Source organism: Hippoglossus stenolepis, chromosome 3, assembly GCF_022539355.2.
Source record: "Hippoglossus stenolepis isolate QCI-W04-F060 chromosome 3, HSTE1.2, whole genome shotgun sequence".
Taxonomy (NCBI): domain Eukaryota; kingdom Metazoa; phylum Chordata; class Actinopteri; order Pleuronectiformes; family Pleuronectidae; genus Hippoglossus; species Hippoglossus stenolepis.
In genome coordinates this window covers 10,468,757-10,495,583 of record NC_061485.1, presented here as the reverse complement: position 1 = coordinate 10,495,583, position 26,827 = coordinate 10,468,757, and the positions used below count along the sequence as shown (strand labels likewise).

General features: G+C 41.6%; 1 protein-coding gene across 12 annotated transcripts in view; it reads left to right on the top strand.

Moving 5' to 3' along the window:
* The first annotated feature begins 2,317 nt into the window (after window positions 1-2,317).
* LOC118103923 (R3H domain-containing protein 2) overlaps window positions 2,318-26,827 on the top strand; it is a 49,246-nt gene continuing 24,736 nt past the window's right edge. For 9 of the 12 annotated variants that reach the window (XM_035151027.2, XM_035151016.2, XM_035151019.2 and 6 more), the window contains exons 1-9: window positions 2,318-2,597; window positions 2,969-3,025; window positions 22,179-22,329; window positions 22,543-22,701; window positions 22,826-23,048; window positions 24,267-24,308; window positions 25,472-25,558; window positions 25,743-25,866; window positions 26,663-26,741. In XM_035151027.2, coding sequence (XP_035006918.1) covers window positions 22,890-23,048; window positions 24,267-24,308; window positions 25,472-25,558; window positions 25,743-25,866; window positions 26,663-26,741 — 491 coding nt within the window. In that variant the 5' untranslated portion in view covers window positions 2,318-2,597; window positions 2,969-3,025; window positions 22,179-22,329; window positions 22,543-22,701; window positions 22,826-22,889. Of the gene's footprint in view, window positions 2,598-2,968; window positions 3,026-4,458; window positions 8,186-22,178; window positions 22,330-22,542; window positions 22,702-22,825; window positions 23,049-24,266; window positions 24,309-25,471; window positions 25,559-25,742; window positions 25,867-26,662; window positions 26,742-26,827 lie in introns of those variants that run through there. The other 3 variants (XM_035150986.2, XM_035150991.2, XM_035150996.2) reach the window with 3 other exon arrangements.

The following is a 26,827-nucleotide window of genomic DNA, read 5'->3' as shown; positions in this document are numbered from 1 at the left end:
CAGAAGCTGCACTCTAAGTTTAGTTGTAGAGCAAGTTACATTTTAATTATTGTTATCAGTACAGGTTGACCGCATTACAGCATCACTTTGCAAAACTCCACCCTGAGGTTTTATCTATAATAATAAATCATATTTGATAAACTGATCACATGTTTTGTATCTAACATCACAGTCACTAGTAACCACAAAATGAAGTCGTTGTTCTTTGTTCTAAGAAGTGGCCTATAAAGTGGCATAAATTGGAAATAGGCTTTCATGAACATTTTAGAACGGCAATTATGAGAGAACGTTCAATCAAGCTGCACCTGATTTCACAAACTCTGATTTTTTTCCATCAATTATTCCCTGGGAGAACAGTGAAAATGGGGAGAACTCTCCCTAGCAAGGTTGCAGTTTAATTATAGTTATTAACACAGTGTGACTCATGTTAATCATAGCATAACTTTGCACAACTCCACTATGAGGTTTAATCTGTAATAATGCACAATTTTGTTATCAACTGGTCACATTTTTGTATGACAAATCACAGTAACTAGAAACTACACTTGTCAGTTAAATGAAGTGATTGTTCTTTGTTCTCAGAAGTGGCCTATAAAGTGGCATAAATTGGACGTAGGCTTTCAAACTAAATCAGATTTAGTAAAGACTTGTTCTGGCCAGTGTGAACGTTTGCAATGTAAACTAGAACAGCACTTAGTAGAGTACATTCAATCAACCTGCACCAAATTTCACACACTCATTGATATCAGTCTGATAATCAGTGGACATGTTAAAAATCCTCCTCAAAATGTTAAGTAACAGTTTAAAGGTTCAGGGTATAGAATGTAGTGACATCTAAAAGGTGAAGTTGCATGGAGCAGCTGAATACCCCTCACCTCACCCTCCCCTAAAAAACGTAAAAGAGAACCTGTGGTAACCTTCAGTTGTCATAGAAACTCAAAAGGTGTTCAGTTTATCCAGTCTGGGCTACTGTAAAAAACATGGCGGTCTCCGTAGAGAGGATCCGCTCCCGATGCAAATATAGTATTTTTACATTACATTAAATATCATATAGCTGACACTTTTATCCAAAGCAACTTCCAAAAAGTACATTCAACAAACCCAAAACAGCAAGAATCATGTAAGTACATTAGCTTCAAAAAAAGCCAAACAACAAAGTGCTACATGTAAGTGCAACATTTACAGTAGGTGCTACTTGACTTAGACCATCTTCTTAGCCAAGGTGTAGTCGTCAGAGATGTATGTGTCTTTTGTCTGCGGCAGAAGATGTGTAGCCTTTCTGCTGTCCTCATGTCGTTCCACCATTTGGGTCCAGGACAGCAAACAGTCATGATTCTGTTAAGTGGCTAGGTGTTCCTCGGAGTGAGGGAGCTACAAGCTGATTGGCCGATGCAGAGCGGAGTGGACGGGCTGGGGTGTAGGATCTAACCATGTCCTGGATGTAGACTGGGCCCGATCCGTTCGCAGCGCGGTACGCAACGACTAGTGTCTTGAAGTAGTCTAGGTGTGAGATGACAAGAGCCTAGACCAGAACCTGTACCACCTTCTGAGTGAGAACGTATTCTCCTGACGTTGTGCAGCATGTATCTAGACGATCGGGTTTCTGCAGCAAAGGGAGAGTTGCCTGTTGAGTGTCACACCCAGGTTCCTTGCGGCCTGGGTGGGGGCTACCACGGAGTTGTCGATGGTAATAGTAAGGTCATGGGTGGGAGAGCCCTTCCCTGGAAGGAAAAGTAGCTTGGTCTTGTCAAGGTTGATTTTTTTAAGTGGTGTGCGGACATCCACTGAGAGATGTCAGTCAGACAAGCAGGGATTCGTGCTGCTACCTGTGTTTCAGTCTGGGGTAAAGAAAACAGCAACTCGTGCAGTTTAGATGAAACACACAAGTGAAAACATCACTAGGATTCTTTTAAATTCAGTTTCTGCCAATATATCGCTTTCACATAAATCTTACACACTGGATCTTTAATTACATATTTAATGAAGCGATCACATGTTTGATCAGAAAAATCACAGTCACTTGTAGCCACTAAAAGTAGTGATCGTCCTCTGAAGTGCAGTGGAGTGGAAGCACCCTACAAAGTGTCCCACGTTGGAAATAGGCTCCTACACTAACGTATGCGACGCCTAAACGAACAAACACACCTACAGTTTCCAGCAGTGGAGACACGCAGATAACATATTTGGCATCTTGGTGACACACCTTCATAATGTCAGTGATAGTTTGACGGTGTGTAAACAAGAATCCTGAACGTCTCCTTGCGCCTGAGAAGTACGTCGCTGACGTAAACTGTCGGTAAAGGAGGGGGGTGGGGGGTGTAAAAAAAAAAATCACTCACAAGTCGGAGGCGAGAAGCGTTTTGTTTCTTTTTTTCCTTTCAGTTGTGTGCGCTTATTGTTTGTCCGCTCGGTTGTTGTCCCTCAGCTGTGTTACCGTCTCTCACACACACACAGACACACAGAGACAGACACACGCTCACTCTCTGACAGACTCGCTCCACGGCTCTTCAGCGCTCTCCCCTCACGCGGGCGCTATTTTGACAGTCGGGGTCGCAGTGAACCAAGTCAAGCTAGCAGCACCATTTACGTTAGCATCGGTAAGTCATTCGCGGGGCTAGCTAACTCCCACTAGCTAGCACCTGCTACATTTCGAGACCTGACAGCGTCGGCGGGGGTTTACAACAAGGCTCGCTTCACCGTGAACATGCGCCGCTTTGTTGACTCGCTAGTTGTGTGGCGAATTCCGGGTTTTTGCTGGCGCTAGTTTAGCTAGCACACACTGGAAGGAAAGCGCTAGCTAGCGGGTTAACATTAGCCAGGCTAGGTGCTGTATGTGGCTAATTATACTCGCCGGGGGGAAGCGAGCTAAAGCCTTGAGCTAGCTATTGTTAGCGTGCAGGCAAGGCTAATATTTTCAGTCAACTGCTCAGCCACGGCTCTGACCACACTTCCATATGTTCCCCTACAGATAGACCTTGACGGGATTTTTCCAACCCGGAGACCGAGACCCACGGCCAGCGACACGGTGAGCTGAACCTCCGCGGTGACTTGGAAGACGATGTGAAATCCATGATCCGTGGTCTTTTTTAGTTGGAATGTAACGTAACGTTAAGCACCATCTTTAAAGTCCGCGATCTCCATGCCTGACTCGAGAATGGCCATGGTTACATTTGTATCCTTCCAATCTTAACCGATACGGTACGAAGGTAACTCGGGGAATGAATGCCTTCCTCTGGTGATCGGGGATTAATTGATTTATCTGGGTTGAATCTGAATGAAGTGATTGGAAATTGTTTGTAGCTGGCCATTGCAATCGTTCTTACAGCAACCCCCTCTCATTCAGCTGGTGACAACAAGGTGTTAGAAGACGTATGTGTTTGTACAGCAACGTGTAGATGTAATAACCAGTAACTGGACCTTATCGATCCCAAGGGTCTGTATTTTGTAACATTGATTGAATGTCGTGGGTTATGAGGCAAACTCTAAGTGAGCTGATTTGTAAAATTCGTCAAAAAATTATTACACTACACTCCTAGGCTGCGTTTATTGCAATGTTCAATTAAAGTTTAGGCCGCATTGTGTTTTAATACATTGAAAATCTTCCTTTGCCACCCTCCAAACTGAGGTAATATCTATCTTGTTCCCTCAGTGAGGCTAAATTGTTCTATAATTTATCAACATGAAGGAGAAACACGCCTCTTCCTCGTTCTGTATTCTAATCCATAGTTTCTGAAAGCTCAGCTGAAGAGGACTCGCATTCGAAATAGGATTTGTCTAACAATATGTAATGGATGGTCACCACTCCTTCTTGGCTTTAGCGCTTCTTTTTGACACTTGGGCCGAAAATAGACAGTAAGGCTGTTGAGTCAAACAAGGTGGGATCACAGCGAAGACTGTCAGGGCCGCGATTCAAACATCTGCTCTGGGAAAACTGCATGTGTGTCTGAAAACTTAAATATTCACAGGCATGGAGGTCAAACAAATTGGCAAATGGCAGGCATGGACTGTCAACATAGTCACGTTTGATGATGAGATTGTTTTGAGATTGTCTTGAAACTATCATAATATATTTGTCTTATACTTTTGTTGACTGTTCTCAGTGAGACCAAGGATAGGCTAAGGGGATACCCCTACTGAACATTTTCTGATTTAAAGAAATGGTATACTCCATCTTTATTTACAAAATGTGACCCTATTATAGCTTATTTCTCTGCAGTTGTAGATCGAGGCACCTATGTTTAAATAATACTAAGTCCAGTTACTGGTGTAAGGACAGTATCATTGAGAAAAGGCTTGTCTATAGTACGATCTCATGGAGGTGAGTCATTGAATCAACAGTCTGCTGTTGCTAAGGGCAGCAATGAGAAAGATGTAGTATCCGAGCTGTTTCTCCCTTCATATCCTGTAACTTTCAATCTTGACATTATAGAACATATCAAATTGACAAATGTCAAATTTTTTGGTTTTTTTACTCAAATAGTTGAAGAAGTCTAACGTTTGATATTTCATAATTATCAGGAATTCGTTTTTTTTGCAGGATGCATGAATAACTTTCTTCATGCTTCATACACCTGTAGAACGTGGGATTTTATATGTTGGAGTTAATCTACTTGCGTTTACTCTATTTATATCATATGATTAAGTATTTCTACAAGCCAAAATGGTGACAGTGGTTTTATTACTATATTTTACAGGCAGATAAAATTTAAATAGTCAGCGATTATCCAGAAAGACATGATCAGTGCGTTTATTTGTTAGCCAGGTATCCATATCTGCCTCTGTCTCTGAATCTCTGTTTGCAGCTGCAGAAGCAGAAGAGTGGCTTTTTCTAGAGAGATTTGAAAAGCTATTTATAGATCTCTGCCAGAGCACCAAGCACTGTGCTGTTGCTGCTGCTCCTATCTCTCTCTTCTCTTAACCACTCCTGTATCTCCATGTCTCTATCTTCATTTGTCCCTCTCCTTTCCACGTTCTCTTTGTTTTCCGAGCTTCTATTCTCTTACTGTTTTCACCGCTTTTCAATCTTCTGCTTCCATATCTATCGTTCATTGCTAGCTTTTGATGTAAATTATTGATCAGAGCAGGAGGGAGGGGACTGGTTGCTTGGCAGTAAGTCTGGCCTCAGATTGGATATAGGTGCGTGAGTGACTTCGGACTCATTGCTGCAAACCTGGAGGGTTTTCGCATGACGGTTCAAAGGAAGAGAAAACAGAACAAATGTGTCACATGTTGAAATTCACCATTGGATCACAGGATTCCAGCAGGGGTTCACAAAGCATCTGTTTTGTTTTCAGGTATAGATTTATTACTTGTATGACAAGAAGCCGAATTTATTAAAACGTTTGGGCCAAAACAGGCTTCATTTAACCTATGCCTGATCCAAAGTCCATTAAGAAACTAGTTAGTTCCAAACAATCTTATTTAGTAATGACTTTTATGGGCCTGTTTGAACATATTCCATGTAAACTAGAATGACACTCAGTAGAGCACATACCTCTGCCAAGGCCCAACAGTCCCCTTAAATTTAAACCACCTGAACATTTCACAAACGCATAGATATCAGTTCCCTAAATGTGCCAAATTTTTTAAAATCAAGATCCATGAATTATTCCCTGGGGAAATGGTGAATATGTTAAAAAAGGCCCCAGATGATAAAGAAAGTAAAAACAACTAAGACAAGTCCTTCATTCACCCCCTGATTCGGATCTGCACCAAAATTGAATGGGTTGTTTCCTGATCCAAACCACATCCTTCCACCAAGTTTTGGGGAAAACCGTGCATTACAAACAAACCAAGAAACAAACGGACAGGGGTGAAAACATGACTTCCTTGGTGGAGGTAAGAACTATTTCCCAGTGTTTCCTAATAGCTTTAACTCAGTTATATGATGCGTGTAGTGACTGAAGCACCTTGTCAGGTAACTGTGCTCACGAACGGTTTATCTGTGATATCTCTGGCCACTGATCCTTGCTCAGCTCATCCCTGTTCTCTACCTGTCTACTAAGCCCTTTAATGTCTTCTCTTACTGTCCTGTAAGAGACTACATGGCTGCCCAGATGCAGAAGCTGTTGGACTTGGATTGAGGCATTAGGTGGCATTAGTGTTTGCTTTCCCATTTATTCCAATCATGTGGTCAGTGTGAGACTAACAGGCCATGCTACAATTGCAGTCATTGTTTTTCTTTTTTCATTTCAACATGGCTAGGTATTTTCATACGAAAAAGAGATTTGTCCATTTCAAATGATGTTACCATCACTACCCACATACTTCCGTGCGTCATGCGTTGTCATGGTGGTTAAGTAATGTCAAAAGTAGAGGGCAGAGCAGAGTTGAGAATTTCTGACAACGACAAACGTGGCAAAGGTGCAGGAAGTTTTGATTATGTACCTCTCAAGAAAAGGGCAAAGGCGGCTAGTTTGTCCATTTGCCCGGGCAAAGTAATGCCTGCAGTTTTTTACCAACTCGCAAAGTCTCTTCCTAAAAAGTTCTGCCATTGTTGAACTTTCTTCCTTGTGTTCTATTGTCACCTCGCTTGAACCATTGGCTCCAGTGCCCAAACGATTTCTGGAGGTACTGCTCTGTTTTGTCTTTCATCTGTGTCCATACGCTTTCAGAGGACGTGCACAAATATGGCCAAAATGAACGGAGATTAGGTCAGGAGGCTCAGTCCATTTCTGTAAAGCGAAGCATAAATTAGCCTTAAGGATAGAATGGAACGACGATAGAAAATAGTTTTCTTGTTCCCGTGCGTCCGTCCGTCAATTGATCCATCTCCTGCATCTGCTATATTTTGTGCCATCATCTTACAAGAAAACAAGATTTTAGTGGAAATTCAATGCAATGATAAGTGATGAACATATTTTCTGATGTACATAATTTATGCATTGACTGATTGCACTAATAAAGACTACTCTGGATATGTTTACTTAAATGTAAGTCAAAGCTGGAAAGCTGTGTAACGGCAACATATTTTGCTAAGTGCCTAATAAAGCCTGGTCACACGTTGTAATCTCAAAAAGTCAGCTATGTATGAGGCAGACATCCCTGGACTTCAGCCACCTCATGTAGAGTTCCCTACTGACATTTCCTTTGATTCTGAACTTTTGACTGCCTCCACTGCATCTTTCAGCTGACGTTTGCAGTGAGGGGGCTACAGGCAGAAGATGCAAATACATCATCTTGTGGGATAAGGGTTTTTCCTAGCTAATGAGGTGGTTTTATTATATTCCCCCTCCAGCTTCCCTTCAAAACCCTCATGTTTAGATTTTTTACACTTTAACCATTGTAGCAGTGCTCTGTTTCTCCAACAGCTGTCACTACTTTAAGCTCAGTGTGTCCTGACACTGTCTATAGATAATGTCCTCATACATTCCCATGAAATAGACAGATGAATGGTGACCTGGACTATTCTGTCCGTCTGCAGATGGAGCCTTGTATCTTTCTTTCTTTCTTTTTTTAAGGATACCAAATTTGAAATTATGGTCGTGGAAGAATAAATCTATTTACGGTGGTCTCTCTTAAAAGTATCCTGCTGTTGTGTCAAGTGACATACTGGCTGATCCAAGCAGCCCTTTAAACAGCTGGGCTTCTTGCAAGCCCTGGGTTGGCTGTCATTGCAATTATATTGTTACACAGAAGCAGAGTGCAAACAAGATATGTAAGAGCGAGAGAGAGAGGGAGAGAATCCACACAGAAGGGAGGGTTGGAGGAGAAGGGAGCGGTGCGAACTGTGCGCATGATAGCATGAGAGCAGGAGAGAGAGGGAGCCAGCCAGCAAGCAAGCAAGGCTTACTGTTTCCCTTTACCGCTTGTGCTTCATTCAGAAAAAGAAAGGGGGCAGTCAAAATAGTGTTCCTCACCATTTTTACATGAAACCCATCAGCACAGACAGAGCCTTTGATTACGACAGACAGGAAGGAAACAGAGCAAGTGTGACGATGGAGAAAGTAGAATGAGCTGAAGAAAGTGACAGAGTGAAACACTCCTGAATCTCAGCTGTTTACATGGTGGAGGAAATGGAATTTATTCATCTGTACTACCTAGCAAGATAAAACTAATGTCAGCGTTGTCTTGGTCCAGAGCTGCTTCGGGTCCTGCTGCTGCTTCTCCTGCGATAATGTGCTTTTATCTGTGAGACACCTGATCCGACTTGGCTGGATATCCACGGAGCTGAGCTCTAAATACAGTAAGCATGTGCTGTGTGTGTGTCTGTGTGTCAGTGTGTAGGTGAGATGTAGCCTGTGGTTATGCCTTTCACAGCTCAGGAGATTGGTTTAATGTGAAAACATTGCTGCTTTAGTAACTGCATCTTATCTTAGCACTTATAGTTGTAGCTCTTTGTTAAACACCTGCTGTCATTTATTTAACTATACCCTAATAACAGTGATAACAGTCCGATCATAGGGCTTGCTGAGATATTATTTCATTCATTCATTACAGTTTCTACTTGTATAAATGCAGCATATTTTATCAGCTGGAAGGAGAACCTAGATATGTGTTGCGTAGATGGATTTTACACATTACAGGCTGAGATATGTCTGATTTGTGATGGTTTAATGTTTCGTGAGGCAAATGCTGAGGTAATAAGGAATTCCCTTCCACTGTGTCCTTGTGTGAGAAGAGGGAGGGGAGGAGGTGGCCTGGTGTGGGTGGAGTGTCACTCGGAAGTAGGCGTTGCTCTGCAACACTGTCATACTGAGGAGGGAAGGAGGGAGGTGTACAGTTAAAAAAGAAAAAAGGACAACCTATGGGCTTACATAAGGCATGTGGGAAGTCCTGTGTTGAGAGACCCTGAAGTTTATCCTCAACAATCCTCTCGGCTTGAAGATGCAGTGACGGAATATGGTGATGACAATTAAAGAATAAATCACATGTTAGAATTGTCTTTTGATCTCTAAAGACATTATACATAAACACCTGCTTATGAAACGATTTTTCCCTCGGTTGGTTGCAAACAATGTGCAGGAACATAGAGAATAGAGTGGAGGTGATAGAGAGGCAGCGCAAGCCTGAGAGAAAGCACAACAGCAGAGCCCTCTTGAATAAAAAATCTGTTGCTATAAATAGCAAGCCTTCCTCATAGCTTCAGCACTGTTTCAGGTTTAGAAGACCAGGCTTTTCCTCTTCCTCTCATTTGATGGTTCGAGCCTTGCAAAATCACACTCTCAATCCTCATCACTTCCTTTTTATTTTCTCTTTTGTTCCCTCGGCCCAGATACGTCTTGTGTTGAATATGGGCTGTTTATGTAATGACTGGCTGTTTGTGTACATGGGTGTGCATCTTTCAGCATTACAATAAATCAAGATGCATCACTGTCGTGAGGAACACACCCTAATTCAACTAGCTTGTTGTCGGCTCATAAAATAACGATGATCCCATGATTCTACCCTCTTGTCAATTGGAAATACAAAAGAGAGAAACGACAACCACAGCAACCCACAATTTAGATAGAAGCCCATTTGGTATCAGGTTGCCAGAGCTAATGCTGTTTTCTTCCTGATGTCTGCTATTCTACCTTTTAGAATACAAACGTACATGGTTAGAAGAGATTGCTAAAGCTAGCTGCTTAGTCCTGACGGACATTATGCAGTCTATCCCCTTGCATGAAGAGGTTGTGTGTGTGCACATGACAATCACGTTTGTTGTTCATATGTTTGTGACTTTGGAGTTAGGCTCCTCAGGTAGTTGGTGATCCTGCAGCCTCACTCCTGCATACTAATTACCAGTGCGTGGGAAAAGGACTAGTACAATAGAGAAGCAAGCATGAGAGGGAAAGGAAAGGTGGGAAAAAAAATCAATAGCAACCCCTGGAGTAACTTCTGCTCTAATTGCCTTTTAAGTCAAAAGGTTCACACTTTCTTGCGCAGAGCTGTTTTAGGAAAAAATCCATATACATTTTTTGTTTGGATTAATAACCACAGAAGAAGAAATAGTGACGGAATACTCGGAAACCTCGATAACTTCATACAGAAAGTACCACCCTAACCCCCCATACCCTTTCTCATAGTCTCTTCCCACTCTGTGTTTCTTTTCAGTTGAATTTTTCATTGCCTTGCCTCCAACTAGCAGATTGTTGTTAATGTTGATTTGATGAATGTTTTGGTGTATCCCCTGGCTTTTATTTTGTACAAGTAATTATATAAGTTTAGTTCTGCACATTCTGAAGATAACTGCAGTGATAATGGCTGTAGAGGGCACAAAGCAGAACGTAGGTTTATTTTGGGGTCATTTTCCTCCCTGGGGAGAAATATTTGGCCATAAAATCCCAAATTTAATGGTCTCAGGCACATTCTAATGCCATTATTCCATCTCTTACACAGATCTTAATTATTGCATATTTAATTAATCTTCCAGATTGTTAACCTGTTGTGACTTATTGTAAGCGATAAATAGGAAATTGAACATTAAGAATGAGCATTCACTTACTATTTGTATGCATTCATTATACAGTACAAAAGGCGGTTCCATTATATTATATTTTATTTCTGAACCATGATTTGGATCAACTGACATAAAGAGCAGAAACATTAATGTTCATATCAGCAAAGTCAGTATTTTGATGTCTGGAATATCATTTATTTTACTGACATTTTAGATTTGTCTCCAGTGACAAATAACTAAGGGAACCTCGAAGAGAATTTAGAACACAGACATCCGTCAGTATCAACCCTCCCTCCTGTCCTCATCCCTCTGCTGCTGTTGTGGTTCACATCCTGCAGAAGGAGGGAGGTGAGAGGTCCTTGTTGGACTCAGCCAGTAGATGAGAAGAATCTGTCAGATTTTAGGCAAATGAAAGTAACCACATATCATATCTGTTCCGCCCTGTTATTTAATATAAGTGCACTTGCGAACACAATGAAGATGCATTGAGGATGCATTTCTGATCTCATCGAACAGAGGCCACATCCTCAGCTGAAAGTTCGCCTGTTCAGCTGACACTCACTGACCTGCTGCAGTTTCATAATGAATTGAGAATATTTGTACACTTCTCACTGTGTTTTCCATACATTGATTTATTTGTGGCCACCGCCACAATATCAGCATTGACCACCACATATTGATTTTGTCGTTTGTTTAGTATTTCAAATTAGTTCAATCTTATTTCATTGACAGACAGACAGGCAGGCAGCCTTAATTTTAGCATCTTAACAATTCACTATTGGTCTAAGTAGCGCATTATGGTTGTGTAAAACATGCTCGGAGACTATGGACAAAACTGTCAAATACATCTTGAACAGGTGGTTTGATAAAGTGCTTATTGTTCTGCTACTTTTTATTACAGTTACAAATGTAGTTCTCCTCAATTTGAGTTACCTTTGCTTTACCTGCTTCACTGGTATAGTGCATGTGTACGTGTACTTATGCTATTGTTTGTGGAGCATATACTTTAGCGCTGCCCCGGGCAGTAGAGGGCAAACAGGTATTCGAATTTGAAATGTGGTTAATTATACTTTTCAAACACAGGGAATTAGAAATACAGGCTGTTCTCTAATACAAGCCTTCCTTTAAATAAAGGCCATTTACGTTCTGCCTCCCTTCTTCAATGAGTAGTCGGCCAGTAAGATACTTATGAAAAGCTCTGTACACAGCTCTTCAAAGCAATGGTGCAAAATAGTGTATGCAATTTTTATTATGTTATCAGGACTGTCACTGTCTAGGCATTTAATAGGAAACATTGTAAGAGTTGAGAGAGGAGAGGAGGATGGAGGACATACTTAACTAGAACAAGTTTAGTTGTTGCTGTTGACATAATTAGAAGGTCGTGATGATGAATGAGGAGCTCAAGGGACAGAGAGGCATGAAAAACTAGAAGGTGGGGATAGATGAATTGCTATCCTTAGGCAGGTGGAGGTATTGGGAGTGGTTGGCTTCTCTAGGTAAACAGATGGAGTAGTGCAGCACGGCGCTGACCTGCCACTGCTGTCAGGTCAGCTACGTGATCTAGCGACTCGCTGCCATGTGCAGTTTCTCTAATTAACACTCCTCCTAATCTGTGCTGGGGCTGCACCAGTGACATGTACAGACATCGTCTCACAGATGAAATGGGTGAGTAGAGAGCAAAGCATCTAATAAATTAATTTAAATCAAATTAGCGACGTTTTATTAATTTGCCATACATGTGACATGTTGTCATTTGCCGACGGTGAATTTTCACACCATTTGAGGACTTATGGACTCTTGTCAAATATGCGTGTGTTTAATGTAGGCTCTGGGAATTTTGCAGTAGGAGATAAGGATAGATAAGGATAAAGATGTACACAGCTGTATTCAAATATAGTCTTAGCCATACTTAGTTGTGCGTGCATGTCATTTTTTGTCCACAGCTCATACATCCAATAGCAGACCTTTCATCATCCCCCTATTTTTCTATTTTAGCACACTGTCGTCAGTATTGGAACATTGCACTCACCTCCTCCTTGGTGTAATGGTAATACATAAAGGGCAGAGGCCATATTTTATGCCTGTAATGGTTTTAACTTAATTTTATGATGGCGGCTTTTTCTGCTTTTATTGACATCTTCCACAGATCTCATCTGGTGTGTGATAGAGGGAGAGATCCTGTTTCGGGCATGCGTTTTGGTTTTCAGACCCTGACCTGTGGTTCTTTGGCCTACAGGATTTGAAGGAACTATATTTAGATGGCTATATCCCTATGGACCAAAGGAGGGAGGAGAAACGCAGAAGAAGAGATGAAGGGGGATGCTGGGTGGTAGAGCTGTGTGTTGTTAGCTGGATGTTGGCTGGATGGATGTCTGAATGACTGGCAGGTTGCCTTCCTGCTGGCTGTTCTGGAGTGCACAAGCCACATTGTAAGAGACCACACTTTCTGCTGGCCCAGCAGAGACAGCCTTGCTGGTTGACTGGCTGGATGCCTAACTTCCGGGTTCAGCTGGCACTCAAGCGTCCATCACTGTTTTGGCAGCCCAGCCAGCCAGCTGTTATTTAGTGTGGCTGAGGCAAATGGACACTGGTCACCGTCTGGACTAGTGCTGGGCAATTAACCGAAAATTATTTGAAACCGACATTTATAAACTCTAACCGACCTAATTTTGCTCATGTCGGTTAATATTTTGCCCAACGCACACATTCATGTCGGGTTTCCGCCTTGTCCGGATCACCCTGCTGTATGTCCTCCCTCCTCACTCTTCCGCTGACCTGCGCTCACATTACACGGGTTAGCAGTAGTAAGTAGTCTACAGTACTTTAAGTTTACTTTGTCTTTGTTTGATTCTCTCTAAAGTTCAGGAGACACGTATTTAGGAACATTGAAAAAGAAGTCCAGCATTTTGTGTGCATGCAGTTCATATTGCCCAGCCCTAATCTGGACATATTTAACTGTTGCCAGTGCATTATTTAAGATATACTCATTCTTAAGCTAAGTATCTTTTTCATCACGTAGATAGAAGTTTCTCTCAGTCACTTAGGGAATGTTCAGACCAAAAATAGAGCTGCGTTAAAAAATAATGCCACAGGGCTGCATTGGCTTAGGTATTTTCCTACAGACACCGGTGGAAGGATGACACATGATCCTGGAAGTCCAGTTTGACTAATACATCTATCAATTTGAAGGCCACTCAGAAAATTCTCAACAGTTTATAAGTGTACATCAGTTTATAATTTTTTCTGGAATATAAGTCATTGTTAAACACAAAGGAAATTTGCAGAGGTTGCATCAGATTAAGCTTTTTCTCATAAAATGTTGCATTTTTAGGCTAAGGTGTCACTAACTTAGTATCTTGCTCCATTGCTTCATTGTAGAACTGTTAGCAGTGCCCTTTGTCTTGCTCTGGTTCTTTCTCCCTCTCTCTTTCAATCCTTCCCTCTCTCCATCGATAGCACTGGAAGAATTCCCACTGCGTTGATGGGCCATCAAAACATCCGAGAAGTTTTTACTGTCTTTGCAGGCAGGTAGAACTTGTCATAGTCTCAACTGTAGCTGTGCGCTTTCCCGCCAGGGGCATGCAGGTTTTAGCAGGAAGGTTTAACACCTGCGCTCTTTGTGTACCTGTCACTTGGACTTTGCTGCGCATGAGAGCAAATTGCGTGCTCTTGTGCATGTGAGCACAAGCACAGTCCTAGGTTACGCTTCCTCCTCTAGCACTATAGTGGAAAGTTTATTACAGTTTACAGAGAAGTCCTTGGATGTGTGCCATTGCACCTGAGTCCACTGACCTCACCCTCTAAAGATGAAGATATTGCCATTAGTCTGTTTCTCGAGTGCTGTCCTCGTTTCCAAAAATAGTGTCCAGTAGGTCATCGATCACACTTGATTGTGCCAGAGCAACTGCTGATTGAGTCTGTATTAATCTACAGTCCACATTACTTTGAAATTAACAAGTGTTTTAGTGATTCTTTATGGGATTTTGGTGTCCTTCTTTGTGAACAGTTTTTTTTGCCTTGTCCTACGTTTTAATGTCTTATTCTGTAGTTTTTGGTTTGCTAATTGTAGTTGAAATGAAAAGAAGAACTTTACCAGGTTCATAAGAGTTCAGGTTGTGGGAAGCTCTAGATTACAGGTCATTAAAAAGTCTACCATTCTCTACATAAATTCCACAGTGTTTACTGACCAATAAAAACAATTAGGAAAATACTCAGTACTAATACGTACAAACAAAAAATTCCAGTATGTTAATGATCTGTATGTAAAATGAGTACAGATTCATACCCTTATAAGATGTTAGAATATAATTTCCTGCATTGAAATTAAATAGATTTTTCATGGCAAACATCAACACACAGTTAAATACTAGATGGCAATATGGATAAAATCAATGTTGTAATTTCATTTAATCATTATCTCATTGTAATTATTTCATTGTCACCTGTTTTTAAAAATGTAACCGGTATTTATCCCACTCAATATAGACCAGCCTCTGTGCAGACCATTTTCCCTGCAGTATTCGTCTGCCATGCAGCAGCCAACAAATTTAGGTTTTAGCCTACCTGAACATGTCCTACTGCTTCTGGGAGGCTTCACCTCTCATCATGCACTGCCAGCATAGCATCTACAGTTGATTAAATGTGGCAGTAGTGAAGGACCAGTCTATTATTATTATGCTTCCAGTAAAGTTTTAGTGTCAAACTCAAACGTTAAGACTGGTGTCCTGTGATTTACCACTCCATATCAGCTAGCTTTAGCCTGCAAAGCTAGTAGAGTCAGAAATGATACCGTCTGGTGCATACTGACTTCACCTTGTGCATATGTATGTCTGTGACTGTGAGGGACAAACAGCCTCTCTCTATCGGCCGGGGCCCACTTTCTTATTCTGGAGGTCTGTTCTTGTGTCTGTGAGCTCAATCTGTTTAGTTCAAGGATCAGCTCCACCAGACCTGATAGTTAGTCACTGCTCTCATCAGGATGGAGAGGACCAGAACTGTCTGCAGTCAGAGTGTGAGGGGAGTCATCACCAATCTGCACATTTAAATAACTGTGTGAGAATGTCTCACATTTTAATCACTTTGTAAGCCCCATTAAGTATTTTTGCCTGTGTGTACATCTGTTTGGTCACATGTGTGTACGTTTGTTGTGTCTGCGGGATTGACACATGATACTGCTGTGTGTTTTGTGTGTTTATGCGTGCTGTTAAATTTGTGTTAAATGTGAGTACCAAGTGATAAATACACTCGGCCTTGTAATTGGGGAAAGGAGGGGGGTCGTGAGAGAGAAAAGAAGAGAAAAATATGGGGGTGTTGAGGGATATGGCTGCTTTTCTCTTGGTGACAGAGCCTGTTGCCATGGAGCTGGTCCTCCCATTGGTGGAGGTCTAGTCCAATCGCTTAACAGCACAGATTGTTTCATCATTGAGAAGTTTTTTCCTGTCTCACTAGCCACCCCTTGCTCCTCCATCTTTCTCAGTTCTCTTTTTTTCCCTCTCCTATCTTCTCTTGCTCTCTCCTCTGCTGCTCCCCATCTCACAGCAAAATGAGCTGATAAATTACATAAGGTTGATGAGTGCATAAGCTGCCACCTAGTTTCATTTTGACACAGTTTTTTTATTTAATTTCAGGAGTTCAAGTTAAGGAGGATGAATCGTTCACACATTTCCTCAGTCCTTGAGAAGGAAAGACAGCGCCACTATCCAACATTAAGTTATTTATCTACATATATATCATATACACATATACACAGCTAACAATCTATTGCAGTCTAATACAAGCAAATGAGCAGAACTTGTCAGTCTCTGTCGGAGCGGATAGAAACAGCTGTTAATGGCTTGTAGCTCTTATTTACAACCTCTAGAAATGAAAAGCCAGCAGGCTAAGAAACTGACATGTTGTGTTTGTCTATGATCTCAGCTCCATTACAGTATCGGTGGGGCACTAACACATAACCAGCCAGTCGGAATGGTGTCTGTGCATGTGTGTGTGCACGTTGGTCTGGCAAGTGTCGGTTATATAGGGGAGATAAAACTTGAAATGAATAAAAATGTGAAACTAAAACGGGGCAAATTAATTTAATAACATTACTCTGAAAAATATTTTAATATATGTATAGTAAAATAACTGATGAGACGATAATTACATTGGCCATTGATGGGACCAAAAGGATTTGCGGTATGGTAATACAACACGATACAAGGTACCTGGGCCACCGCTGCAAAATGAACTTAGCGGAAACACGACAGATCTGGAATGCACTCATTAGGGAAAGTGTTAACCGCAGCAAGATTAAGTTGGTTAGAGGTTATAAATGTCCGTTTTGATATATTTTCAGTTAATTGCCCAGCCCTAGATTATTGTGAGTATTTCATAATTCTTATTTACTTGTTTTTTCATTTTGGCCCATGTGGAATTCCATATTTCGCTCCCTCACCCACATTCCAGCACTCTCGCATTCATCAATAATACCCTCAAGTGCAGGATCCCCTCTCTCCACTGGCATTCGTTCATTGTGCAGACAGGAAACTGTCATTCACTTGGCCAACACACTTTCTCTCAATCACCCACTTCTCCTCATGTTCTTGCTGTTTTTATTCAGATTTGTTCTGTTCATGCAGCTTCTGTATGTTTCCACACCACGCAGCAGAGAACTATACATAGGTTGTAACTAGTGAGAGCAATAGAGAAAGACGGGGAGACTTGGAGAGAGCTACAGAAAGGTAGAGCTAGGTAACTAGGGAGGAAGGGGAGGGAAGGGAAGGAGGGAGAGAATGAGTCATAGCTCGTCCCACAGGACTGAGTGGGTAGGCTGAGTGGAGGAGGATGGCGTCAGCAGCAGGCCTGACAATTTAAGAAGACACATTAAAAGAGGAAGAAAAAAAGAGAGAGGGGGAGAGAGAGACAGAGAGCTAACACTTTGAAGTGGGTGTATGGAGAGAGAGATATTGATGTGGAGGGGGCGGAAGGCAGGAAGGGGTATCCTCACTGAGAAAGTGAAAGAGTGGGGGTGGCAAGGATAAGGACATAGAGAGACATAGATGGAAAAAGAGAAACCCTGCCTTCCGCTTCATTTGACCATTCATGTCCTCTTCATCTGTGTTTGGTTTTCCTTTCGTCATCAGGTTTCCTGCCTGTGCTCTGAGCCATGGACTCATCTTAATCATTTTTACATGGCTCATAGCATAAAATATGCACAGTATTCCAGAGTGTATTTGTGTGTGCTGGACATTGATGCATGTATACATATGTAAACGGCTGGGTCTGTTTTAGTGTGCGAATGTACCTGCACTGTTCCCCTACAGTCCCCAGTGCTATGGCAGCCCCCTCGCCCTCCTTTTTTTTAAGATTGTGTAATCGACACAAAGGGGAATCCTCTCTGACACAGACAAACACTGGTACCTACATACTGCAAGCGCTGCTGATCTATAATATGTGGAGCCACTGAGCTTGCACAAACTCTACCATTACTACACACGTCAGCTTCCACTCTGCGAAGACATAACCTTGCTGCCTTTTGTGAAATGGGTTCTCTCTGACGTCAAATGGGCAAGGTGCGTGGCTGAATACAGAGGAGCTGAATTGGGTCGAGCTGCCTGTGTATGTCTCCCATTGCTGTCTGTGGGTTTGTACGTTCGCTCACTCCGGTTTGCACAGTTGTGTGCTTCCATTCACCTTCATCTTTCATTCAGGCTCTGCAGAGAAAATGGAGAGACAGATCTGCTACGCATGCTTCTCCATTATGGAATTTGAAATGCGGTGAATGAAATAAACTAATAGTAGCAGCTTTCAATCATTATCCACACAAAATACAAAGTGCTCATTATGTTTGCTGTCAATAGAAATAACCGGGTAGGAAAAAACAAGCGTGTGAATGCAATGAGAACTCCTCCGTCCATCTGCATTGTATCTCTGCTGTAATCTTTTTTTACTGTAGGCACTGCATGTCCTCATGACAACGCACTGTTTAGCTGGGTTGAACTCTTTTGTGTGCGTACCTTACTGCAATTCTATTTTAATCTCAATGATATTTATCATATCGTTATCTATTGGCTCTTGTCACAATGAATGTTAAAAAATCGAAGGTCTTCCCTTTTTAATTACTGTATGATAGAGAAAAACTGCAGAGCCTCACAATGAAAGATGAGGAAATTATATTGTGGGAATTTTTTGCTTTACCAGGGAGGTTCTTTTTTTTTTTTTAACCCTTGTTGGTTGGTTTGTCAATCCTGGATCAGGTGGCGGATCCAGGATTGACAAATCAGGCATGAAAAAAATCAGGCATGATATTTATGAGTGTGTGCCATTTGGTGCAGATCTAAATAAAATTTCAAGTGAATAAAAATTTGATTTCATCACATCACACTTTTGTCAGTTAATGAGACATTAGTTACTTGATGAGTTGATTAGTTAGTATGAAGCAATAGCACAAAACAGATATATAGTATTGTTATTATGAGAATATTTTGGATCATTTTGTGGCAGGACAAATCAACCTATCGCGGGCTGCCACAGTCTTGGTAATTTATGGGAAACAGTGCTTGATATACACAAGCTCTCTGCTTTCACCACTTACCATGCAGGAGAATTCTTGCCGTTTCTCTGGCTTGCCCCGCTGCTAACTATTGCTGGGACCTTGACACAGCTTGACCTGGAGCAGCTAATTTTGACAGTGATGTCATACCTGAATGAAATATTTAGTTAAGCTAACCTACTATCTGAAGTGGTCGTATATATTCTCCGTGTCTTAACACAAACACACACGCATGTTTTGACCAGACGGATAACTCTTTCACTCTCTGGCCCATTCACACATACACACACTCACACACAGAGGGCAGCGCAGTGTATGACCTGAGTGTCTCAGCTGGTTGCCTGTCATCAGGAGGGTCTATATAGTCTGCAAGGCCAGTAATGTGTGTGAAATGGGTCAGGGTGCCCTGCATAGCGTTATGACAGCTGATGGGGATGATCGTGATATTGTGGCCCATCTATTTTCTTACCTGTGTGGTGTCGTGTTTTCTTGTGAAATTTCTGTTGTGAAACCGTTTTCCCCCTGACATTAGTCAAAAAACCAACTATATATATATATATATATATATTTAAAGTCGTAATTGTGTTTGTATATAAATATGTTAAGGAGGCTGCATGCTGATTTTTGGAGACAGACAACAGAATGTATGTCGCAGAGAAGTTTTGCTCCCACAAAAAATTACCTCTGAAATTAGCAACCTGTAGTATATAGGACTAAATGTATATGTGTTGTAGTAACATGCTTTTTAAAAAATCCAATGAGTGCTTTTGGGATTATTCTTACGACTGCAGATATACTTGATTTTAAGTACACATTCATGTGCGTGTAATGGCTGCCTCACGTATCCTGAGTCAAATTGATAGCTTCTGCTGTGCGAGTCCTTATCACAGCTGAACTGTCCACAAACATGTGGTTTATCTCCAGCCTAAAACATTAAATTGGTTATTTGGTCTTAAACGTCTGATCAAAGCATCTCTCTTCTGCTGTGTTAAACCAATTTGCCAATCTGGTTTTATGACCTCTTTTGCTATGATGTGACTGGCTTGAGTCCTCAGTGAATCATATTCCCTGCATGTCTGCAGCCACGTGTGTTGATGTAGACAGTTGGCAGAGAGAGGTCAACATCAGGCCCACCAACACAGTGACTGAACTGGGACACACAGACACGCAGTGCAGCTGCTGCTACTGGTGGTGTTGTAGTTGTTGAGTCTACAATGCCTGTATTTTGACACATTGTCAATCAAAAACTGGATGGGCCCTAAGAGACTTTGGATGTTTGTTTGTTTTTTAGATCAGTCCTAATGCCAGAACTTACATTTTCATTTTTTTGTAAGCACAAAGAATAATTAGGGGATGCATATATATATAAAGGGTTTGAAGCGGCTTCATTCCTCATTTGAGAGGATTTATCAGTTCAGCTGCTCTAATTGGACTTTGTCCCACTTGATATCCCATGACCTGGATGACTGGGAATCCACATTGTTGTCTGCACCACAGGCTATGGTTGCTTGAAAGTAGAAGAAATGGCACGTTGTTTCTGTTTTTATCTTGCCCTCCTCTCTCTGCTGCTGTTTTCCATCCCTTGCAGTCTGTGCACAGTGCAATATCTCTCTTCTCTCTGCCCTTCGCGCTGGTACTTGCTCAACACAAATGGCAGCAGTTGCGAATGACGTTACCATCTCCTTGGCAACGCTGTGGGCCTGTGTGTGGAGGGGGGAGTGTTTTTATTCCTCAGTGGGGGACTTCAACCTGAATACACACTAACCGACTCGACATGGGGAAAGAAATTGAAGCCGAAACAGGTAGAGACTGCTTTTTAGGGTTAAGACTTGGCTTTAGAGTGAGTGTTCATGGACATTAGTCTGCTCAAACATGAGAATGGCACTTGAAATGAATGACTATCTTTGCTCTCCAATCCAAACCCATTCATTCTTTTTGTCTAAGAAAACACATTGAATATGTGTGAGCAAGAAAAAAAGAGATTATATTGAAGTGATTGAATCAGACGTTTTTGTGTCTGCCCACAGTCGATAGTGTGGCTCTGCGCTCTGCTGCTGTGTGGTAGGCCTGTATTAGAGTGGGGGTTGGGGCATGTGGGTGTCCTGGTCAGTGATGTGGTGTAAAGCTGCTGATGACGCGTTGCTGCTGCATTGCCTGGGTCTTCCCCACAGTGGGAATCCCTGCCTCATTTGTTCACTCATCTCTTATCTATCCCGCAGCACGGCACGCCACAGCAGAGCACTGCCGCACAGGCGGGGACATGCATGAATGGCTCTCATCCATGCTGCATGCATTGCCTAGATTTATGCACATTTACTTTTCATCGAGCTGTGACATGCACTTATACATGTATATGGGATTAGACGCATACTTTTCATCCTACTGTTTATACTAGATAATATAGGATTATCAGACCCATGGATTGTTCATCTGTGTTGTCTGTCTCTGTATGGGAATGGCTATAGGGCCTAAGACTTAAGAGTTGCTGCTTTGTTGGCATAGGGGAAAATAGGTTTAATGATGTCATTTAGAAGGATTTAGGAAAAGAAAGAATACATAGTAATAAGTATATGGTGATTGTAGTTGTTGCTGTAATTTGAAGCTTGTTGATGATGATATAGCCAAAATACATGCTGTTGTGATTTGATGGCAGTTAAATCAAGATGAGCTTGCAGGTGATGTATGTTGTATGTTGAACCAAATCTGACTCATTAGGTAAAGGGAGTGATGACTACCACTCTACTCTCGTCCTTCATGGCATCTTGTATGGTGACATACCCAGTGAACCTTATTAGATTGTTACAGTGATTCTTTATTCAGAAGATAAAATTGTATTGGATCTGATATCTGTTTTCAAATTGGTGCATCGCTATTACTTGCAGTTAGGTTCTAATAGTGCAGCTCTCCTTGGCTCTGCATTGTCTACAGTTTTGTTAGATGGACTCCTAGTCATTTTGCTGCTCGTATGAGTTATAGTGAGAAAACACCGTTTTAACTTTCCCCATCCACGAAGAGTGATGCTCTCACTGTAGAAACATGCATTTTAAAAATTGAGGTGGTCAAATAACAAGCAGTTTAGCAATTGGGGAGGTTAAACCTGATCCAATGTGCTGATTTGCAAACCCTGTGTTCCAGTGGGCTCTGGGTTTTCAGCTCTTTGTCCCCCTCCCTGCCAGAATGAGCAGCAGTGGCAGCAGCAGTGATGAGTCACTCAGTGTGTGAAACATGACGTCATCCGTGTCTTCCTCTTCTGCTTTTGGTGTCCAGGGCTCCTGACAGGAGGACAGACCATGCTGCTGCACTGAGCCGGAGGGAGAGAAAAGAGAGAGCCCTCAGAGGACCGCTGACGTGGTGGCTGGCCTGTTTTTGTGCCCCTCCCCCTTATCTGACGGCTGTCTTCTCAGTTCACCCTATTGCTGTGAATATTTATGCTTTTTTCACATGTGCATGTTGTTTTTCCTGTAATATCCTGTACACGTAAATATTTGTCTTTTGGAGCAAATTTCCCCAAAATCAGGCAACTTATTATTTTAACATACTGTAATGAGCAATAATGTATTCAAGTAAATTTGTCATTTTTATATAAAATGGTTTAACATGAGCCTTTTTTTCTTCTGTATGTTTCTCACAGCTCCACCCCGAGGGCTAAGGCTTGCTATGGACGTTGCTTTGCCCCCTGCTGCAGCCCTGCACAGTGCCCTACCTTAGTGGGTTCCCCTCTTCTTCCTGTGTGTGGTTCCCATCCAGACTCACTGTACAGAGTCCAGCACAGATCTGGTACCACCTAAAGGTAGATAGTATAGTAGTACACTCTCACACACATATACTGCATGCACACTGTCTCTGCTTTCTGATTTTCAGAATGCCACAGATGTTTGGTGTGTAACCCTTTTTTCTTGCCTCTTTTCTCTCAGCCACTCCTGGGTCCTCCACCCAACCCCCTCCCCTACTCCCACCCTCCCCCCCTCCCCTAAGAAGATGTCGGTGAGCCTGACAACAGACATCCAGCAGGAGGGAGAGAGTGGGCTTCTCATCGAGCCCTGCAGTCGAGGCAAGACCTCCCCTCAACCACAGGGCACTAAGGAGGGGACAGGGGAGGGCCTGGAGCCTGAGGATAGCTCCTTACAGGATGCACAGGTGGCTATGGACATACTTTCTTCCCTTGCCTACATAACGTCTTAGCTAGAAACTCGTTTGACTTATTTCTTTTTTTGCCAGATGATTATTTTCGGTGTTATTGATACTTTCAAAACCTGAAATCTAGGGGTGTAACGGTACACAAAAACCACGGTTCAGTACATACCTCGGTTTTGAGGTCACGGTTCGGTACGTTTTCGGTACGGTACAGTAGAAGCAAGGAACAGAAAACATAAAACTGATTGTTTATTTGTATTTAACCCTGGTTAACTATGGCTGCTTCTTTCTTACCTAAGTCATTTTTACAAAAGGAAAATAACAAAATATACACTCTCATAAATAAATAAATAAAAATAATAAAATATATATCCATTAAGGTGCAGCACGTTGAAAATTAACTGTACTTAACTGCACCGTTATTGTAATGTATAATTAAATATATGTATTATTTTTTTCCCCTTCAAAATAGTTAACTACAACCACATTGTTTGCAGAGAGGGTGGCTCTCCTGGTTCTAACAATGTCTCCACTGTGAAGAACACTCTCACGCTAGGGACAGAGGTTTATAAAGGGCTGGTGTGACTCGCTGGCTGAAATGCGGATGAAAGGGAACTTCGAATCCGGGCTTACTTTCAGCGTGTGTTGGAACCCTGCGTTCTCAACAACAGAACGGTGGCATGTCTGCTGCTATAAAAATACCTATGACGCTCATTATTGCTTTGACACGGTCTGAATTATTTGCAAGCGGCAGCTTTAATGGCGCTCGGAGCTGGGATTGCCCTGAACTCGTTTTTTTCCTTGTCCCACTAATGTTAGTGTTATTCCCAATGTTAGTGGGGCATCACTCTGGTAATGTCGTTTCAAACGAGTCAGCATGTTCAATCTGCTACCAGCTACAAATCCGCAGCAGTTGTGCAATGTCGGCTTTTGTACGATCAACTTGTCTTGTCCGTCATCATTATAAAGACTAAGACGCTGAAGTGTGGGAGGGTCTTCATACTCCTGTTTGTCTGCGGAAGCTATGACCACGAGCCTACAGCACATCCGGTCCTTAGCTAATGTTGTACCTCGAAATTTGAGACCCGTATGAACCAATATTAGTATATCTGTGATGGGCTTATATCAACCAGGCTCTAAATACATAGGTAGAGAATTCTTATGTGTATTTAATATGCACCTTATTATTAAGATTACTGAAATAACAACTATCTTTTGCAGAAACGAGGTCCTAACCATAGCCATGGCAGGAAAAGGCCCAAGGTAAATAAGTTGCATGTTTGTTTGGGTTTCTGTTTCGAAGGTAATCATCTTTGTGCAAGTAACCCTACTAACTTCCAATAATCCTGCTTCCTGAAATAACCCCCCTGGTGGTTTGCATGGTTATTTTTGACCTCTCATTATTAACGTTTTAATCCTCTCAACTAAAGTGGACTCCCCTCTGCTCATTGGCTTAAAATCTTAACTCCCATGAGATGGTTTAATGTAGGCATGTCATGGTGACCTCACTGAGGCTGTTAAAGAGAAGGGCCAATGTCTTTTGACAACAGTGCTGATGTAAGAATTCCTCAAGTGACTGTATGAACATCAGCAAATACAAACTGTACACTATATTCTCTGAGCTCCACTTTTCTTGTTCTTCATCCAGATACTCTGTGAACTGGTCTGAGTACATTCCTAATCAGTCAACAGTTTGAATGCACAATAATTTAAATATGCATTGAAGTCTTGCCATCGGCTTTGAACACATTTAAAGCAACTTTGCATTTAATAATGCAGTAGAGATTTGAAGCCAACTAAACCGTTATAAAATAATTGGAAAACATAATAATACATACAAATGTGAAACATAGTTTGTGCATCGGGAGAATAAGTGAAAGGGCCTATTATACGTAATTGTCATTATGTCTTTAGCCTTGCCCATCTGTATGTACGTATAGTCTTAAAGACTGTAAAGTGGTTTCAGACTTTTGGACCCCCCCCTGTCCATCAATCCATCTGTCCATATACATGTAATCTATTTTTGGAAATGTAATTTATATGTAATGGCTTGAGGGCATTTTTAGAAAATGTTCACTTGGACTTGAGGGTGAAATAGTTAACATTTGGTGGTGATCACACAAAATACACAATTCACAAGCAAATTAAGATTACAATTTCACAGAAATGTCTAATTGGATCAAGTGATGGCATTTCATATTCAAAATCAAAGGCCATTGTGATATTCTAATGTTCCGCAAAAACTTTTTTCTGGCCAATATTGAATAAACATCAGTATTTAAGAATCATAGTGCAGTCAGATTTATATATTTTTACTTGCAACTTGCAATTTGAGCATTTAGTGTCATATCTAAATGCTCAGTGAAGATGCCAAAAAACCAAAAACAAGTCGCTTTTAAAATAATAAACTTGTGATTGTGTTTCAGTCTAATGCCAAACTGAAGCTGGTACGGAGTCTGGCAGTGTGTGAGGAGTCCTCTGGTCCATTCTCCAATGATGGACCTCCAGAATCGGTACTGTTCCTGTTTCTGACTTCATCCCCTAACTTCTAACCTTAGTTCATTCACCGCAGTTAAACTAGGTAGTATGCAACTGCAGTTTGTGTAGGATTAACAATACTCAATAGACTAAAAATAACAAAATTAAGATTCAAAATTATACCGTACTTTGTCATAGCAGTGGAATGTGGTTTTCCAGGATATCATCCAGCTTCACATCAGCTGTCCATCAGACAAGGAGGAGGAGAAGTCATCGAAGGATGAATATGAAAATGATGACAAGGAGAAGAAGGACAAGACTCCACGAAAGATGCTCTCACGTGGCAAGTTAAATTCTTTTTGTAGCCTGCTGTTGTGCTGCTAACCACACTTATGGCGCAAGCTTACACAAGACAAGATTTAAATTTAGTATTTCTTTGTTTTTGTGTAAACCTCCCTACAAATACAATAAATGGTGACTAACAGTCTCAGTTAAAACATCCTGCACAAGGAAATTAAAAAAAGGTTTTGTCGTGGCACGACTGTTATGTATAATGTCCATTGTTAATACCCAAAGGAACCAAACCAATATGTCAAGCTAATTTCTCTGGAAGATAATTGGATCCCCCCTCTTCTTTTTTTTTAATTACCTGCCTCAATCCCTCTCTCTGCAGAGGCATCATTAGACTCTAAGAGCAACAGAGATACAATGTCTAGCCCAACTGTCTAGTGTAGTGGAAAATACTGGTGTGTGTGTGTGTGTGTGTGTGTGTGTGTGTGTGTGTGTGTGTGTGTGTGTGTGTGTGTGTGTGTGTGTGTGTGTGTGTGTGTGTGTGTGTGTGTGTGTGTGTGTGTGTGTGTGTGTGTGTGTGTGTGTGTGTGTGTGTGTGTGTGTGTGTGAGAGAGACAGAACAGCTAGCTGGCATCTCATCCACTTCTTATGTTTATCCTTCCCGAGCAACCTGGAATGTTTTTGCTGCAGTGTTGAGGGGCAAAGCTATGCTTAGTAGCAATCTGACTTTACACTTTCTTTCTCACTTGCACTTTACTGAAGACTCACCTGCTCTCTTTTCCCACTCAGTGTCTTGACCCTTTCTTCCTGCCTGCCTGCTTATTAACTTTGTTCTTCTCTCTTGTTAGACTCCAGTCAGGAATACACCGATTCCACGGGCATTGATGTTCACGAGTTTCTGGTCAACACACTGAAAAACAACCCCAGGTATGATATGCCACATCTATAGCTGTAAAAACAATAGCACATTAGGAAAGTGACAAACACTAGTAATTTAATGTCACTCACAAAAT